At 45.1% G+C, this 5,000-nt stretch overlaps 1 protein-coding gene across 1 annotated transcript in view; it reads left to right on the plus strand.

The window, feature by feature from the left end:
* Positions 1-5,000, plus strand: part of LOC310775469 (malate dehydrogenase, cytoplasmic-like) — a 28,576-nt gene that overhangs the window by 6,123 nt on the left and 17,453 nt on the right. Inside the window, exon 4 of the mRNA XM_083635620.1 lies at positions 3,917-4,092. Within this exon, the coding sequence (XP_083491746.1) occupies positions 3,917-4,092 (176 nt within the window). The remainder of the gene's footprint in view (positions 1-3,916; positions 4,093-5,000) is intronic.

Raw genomic sequence — 5,000 nt, forward strand, 5'->3', positions numbered from 1 at the left:
CTCACCTAAACAACCTGGACTGAACCTGCTCAGGCTCTGATAAGACTCTCTAACTCTCCTCCACACTCACCTAAACAACCTGGACTGAACCTGCTCAATGCTCTGATAAGACTCTCTAACTCTCCTCCACACTCACCTAAACAACCTGGACTGAACCTGCTCAATGCTCTGATAAGACTCTCTAACTCTCCTCCACGCTCACCTAAACAACCTGGACTGAACCTGCTCAATGCTCTGATAAGACTCTCTAACTCTCCTCCACGCTCACCTAAACAACCTGGACTGAACCTGCTCAATGCTCTGATAAGACTCTCTAACTCTCCTCCACACTCACCTAAACAACCTGGACTGAACCTGCTCAGGCTCTGATAAGACTCTCTAACTCTCCTCCACACTCACCTAAACAACCTGGACTGAACCTGCTCAATGCTCTGATAAGACTCTCTAACTCTCCTCCACACTCACCTAAACAACCTGGACTGAACCTGCTCAATGCTCTGATAAGACTCTCTAACTCTCCTCCACGCTCACCTAAACAACCTGGACTGAACCTGCTCAATGCTCTGATAAGACTCTAACTCTCCTCCACACTCACCTAAACAACCTGGACTGAACCTGCTCAATGCTCTGATAAGACTCTCTAACTCTCCTCCACACTCACCTAAACAACCTGGACTGAACCTGCTCAGCCTCTGATAAGACTCTCTAACTCTCCTCCACACTCACCTAAACAACCTGGACTGAACCTGCTCAATGCTCTGATAAGACTCTCTAACTCTCCTCCACGCTCACCTAAACAACCTGGACTGAACCTGCTCAATGCTCTGATAAGACTCTCTAACTCTCCTCCACACTCACCTAAACAACCTGGACTGAACCTGCTCAGGCTCTGATAAGACTCTCTAACTCTCCTCCACACTCACCTAAACAACCTGGACTGAACCTGCTCAATGCTCTGATAAGACTCTCTAACTCTCCTCCACACTCACCTAAACAACCTGGACTGAACCTGCTCAATGCTCTGATAAGACTCTCTAACTCTCCTCCACGCTCACCTAAACAACCTGGACTGAACCTGCTCAATGCTCTGATAAGACTCTCTAACTCTCCTCCACGCTCACCTAAACAACCTGGACTGAACCTGCTCAATGCTCTGATAAGACTCTCTAACTCTCCTCCACACTCACCTAAACAACCTGGACTGAACCTGCTCAATGCTCTGATAAGACTCTCTAACTCTCCTCCACGCTCACCTAAACAACCTGGACTGAACCTGCTCAGGCTCTGATAAGACTCTCTAACTCTCCTCCACGCTCACCTAAACAACCTGGACTGAACCTGCTCAATGCTCTGATAAGACTCTCTAACTCTCCTCCACACTCACCTAAACAACCTGGACTGAACCTGCTCAATGCTCTGATAAGACTCTCTAACTCTCCTCCACACTCACCTAAACAACCTGGACTGAACCTGCTCAATGCTCTGATAAGACTCTCTAACTCTCCTCCACACTCACCTAAACAACCTGGACTGAACCTGCTCAATGCTCTGATAAGACTCTCTAACTCTCCTCCACACTCACCTAAACAACCTGGACTGAACCTGCTCAATGCTCTGATAAGACTCTCTAACTCTCCTCCACACTCACCTAAACAACCTGGACTGAACCTGCTCAATGCTCTGATAAGACTCTCTAACTCTCCTCCACACTCACCTAAACAACCTGGACTGAACCTGCTCAATGCTCTGATAAGACTCTCTAACTCTCCTCCACGCTCACCTAAACAACCTGGACTGAACCTGCTCAATGCTCTGATAAGACTCTCTAACTCTCCTCCACGCTCACCTAAACAACCTGGACTGAACCTGCTCAATGCTCTGATAAGACTCTCTAACTCTCCTCCACACTCACCTAAACAACCTGGACTGAACCTGCTCAGGCTCTGATAAGACTCTCTAACTCTCCTCCACACTCACCTAAACAACCTGGACTGAACCTGCTCAATGCTCTGATAAGACTCTCTAACTCTCCTCCACACTCACCTAAACAACCTGGACTGAACCTGCTCAATGCTCTGATAAGACTCTCTAACTCTCCTCCACGCTCACCTAAACAACCTGGACTGAACCTGCTCAATGCTCTGATAAGACTCTCTAACTCTCCTCCACACTCACCTAAACAACCTGGACTGAACCTGCTCAATGCTCTGATAAGACTCTCTAACTCTCCTCCACACTCACCTTAACAACCTGGACTGAACCTGCTCAGCCTCTGATAAGACTCTCTAACTCTCCTCCACACTCACCTAAACAACCTGGACTGAACCTGCTCAGCCTCTGATAAGACTCTCTAACTCTCCTCCACACTCACCTAAACAACCTGGACTGAACCTGCTCAATGCTCTGATAAGACTCTCTAACTCTCCTCCACACTCACCTAAACAACCTGGACTGAACCTGCTCAGCCTCTGATAAGACTCTCTAACTCTCCTCCACACTCACCTAAACAACCTGGACTGAACCTGCTCAATGCTCTGATAAGACTCTCTAACTCTCCTCCACACTCACCTAAACAACCTGGACTGAACCTGCTCAGCCTCTGATAAGACTCTCTAACTCTCCTCCACACTCACCTAAACAACCTGGACTGAACCTGCTCAATGCTCTGATAAGACTCTCTAACTCTCCTCCACACTCACCTAAACAACCTGGACTGAACCTGCTCAGCCTCTGATAAGACTCTCTAACTCTCCTCCACACTCACCTAAACAACCTGGACTGAACCTGCTCAATGCTCTGATAAGACTCTCTAACTCTCCTCCACACTCACCTAAACAACCTGGACTGAACCTGCTCAATGCTCTGATAAGACTCTAACTCTCCTCCACACTCACCTAAACAACCTGGACTGAACCTGCTCAATGCTCTGATAAGACTCTCTAACTCTCCTCCACACTCACCTAAACAACCTGGACTGAACCTGCTCAGGCTCTGATAAGACTCTCTAACTCTCCTCCACACTCACCTAAACAACCTGGACTGAACCTGCTCAATGCTCTGATAAGACTCTCTAACTCTCCTCCACACTCACCTAAACAACCTGGACTGAACCTGCTCAATGCTCTGATAAGACTCTTTATCATTGGCTGCTAGAATGTAAACAACAATTTAAAAATGTCATTACAAAGTGACAATATCATTTGGATGGAGAGCTTGTGCAACTGATGGTCAAGAAGAGTCTCATTGGGGTCTTCAACCTTTTTCAGCCCAAGGACCCCTTTGTTGGTAGAGAAACAGAGCAGGGACCACCTACGATCAAAATACATTAAAATGTTGCATTTTAAGTAGGGGAGGGCGATATGACTATTCGATTGTTAGAGGACAATTTTGCTTATTTTTTCAACCTGGACCCTATTTTCCACACTGTATGTGTCTAAGGGACTCATCGTGACAAATTTTCAAATTAATTGGTACTCACTGAGATAGCCTTGTTTACAGCTCGAGCAATCTCGTCAAACAACTACCAGCGTAACCCAGTCGGGCATTTGCGCACCGTCATTCCACGTTCGCTAAAACTGCTTGTTTTGCCGCTGGGAGGCTCAAACTGTCATTGTAGTGTCTGGCAACATGGAAACGACTCTATACATCAATATTATTCTCCGGGGTTTACTGTCGGACAGAGAAGATGGGTGTATGAACAGGCGAGAATACAAGAGAATAAAAAACTAAAAGTAAATAAACCAAAAAATTATTCAGTCAAATCAATTAAATTGTTGAGGGGGGAAAAAAACAGGGTTCCCACACCTTCTCAAACATCAAGGACGTTGCAGTTCAGTGAGTGCCATCTCAGTGCTGTAGGACATCATGGAAGTAGAAAATACAATCCAAGCTGATCTTCCCTCTCTCTCCTCCACAGAGGTCATCCCCACTGACAAGGTGGAGGTCGGCTTCAAGGACCTGGACGCCGCCATCTTGGTTGGCTCCATGCCCAGGAAGGAGGGGATGGAGAGGAAGGACCTGCTGAAGGCCAACGTGGCCATCTTTAAGACGCAGGGCACGGCGCTGGAGAAGTACGCCAAGAAGACCGTCAAGGTGAGACCACTGGCAATTAGGGATGGGCATCGAATTTCGAATTTTCAAATAATCGTTATTATCAAGGTCGACTTTTATTATTGAAAGTCGAAATTCGTTTATTGATTTTTTTTTTTTTTTTTTTTTTTGTGAGTGAAATGTTGCATTGTCTCCCCTGATTCTAAGTATAGTCGAATCGCTTGGTTTGAGCAAGTAAAACAATTTTTATAATCAACCTCTCCCTCTTCATGGGATTTCATCCGCCATTCATTTTTCCATAAACCTTGCTTAAAATGCTTATAAAAATTGTTTTACTTGCTCAAACCAAGCGATTCGACTATACTTAGAATCAGGGGAGACAATGCAACATTTCACTCACAAATTTATTTTCTTTTTTTCTTTTTTTTTACTTTTTTTTTTTTCTTTCCGAATTTCGATTAAAAGTCGACTTTGGCCAGCGAATTTCGAATAGTGTTTTTGCTAGAAATGCCCATCCCTACTGGCAATACAGTCAGAGTCAAGTCAAGTTAATTTGTATAGCACATTTCATACACAAAGGCAATTCAAAGTGCTTCACATAAAATGGTTGACACAGGAAAATAAAAGAATAAAAGAAGAGAATAAAATAGGCATTTAAAAACATCACAACAGAACTTCCCAAAGTTCCCAAATCCCAGTGCAAATGGAATGGGCTATTACTTACTCCCCGTCTGGCAGCCATCTTGGAGTGTGTTGTTGTGGTGTTTCTGTCCGTCTCAGCAGAACTGAACAGAATTGTCGGTTATTTCTGTCTGTTTCTGGATCACCACTGATCCATTTCATTCATTTATTGTTAATCATGTCAGCTTGCTAGCTAGCTAACCATAGCCTGTGGTCAGCTAACCATCACTGCCATGTCAGCACATCTGATTAGCACACTAGCTAATGGA

The sequence above is a fragment of the Poromitra crassiceps genome, assembly GCF_964638095.1.
Source record: "Poromitra crassiceps genome assembly, chromosome: 4".
NCBI lineage: Eukaryota > Metazoa > Chordata > Actinopteri > Beryciformes > Melamphaidae > Poromitra > Poromitra crassiceps.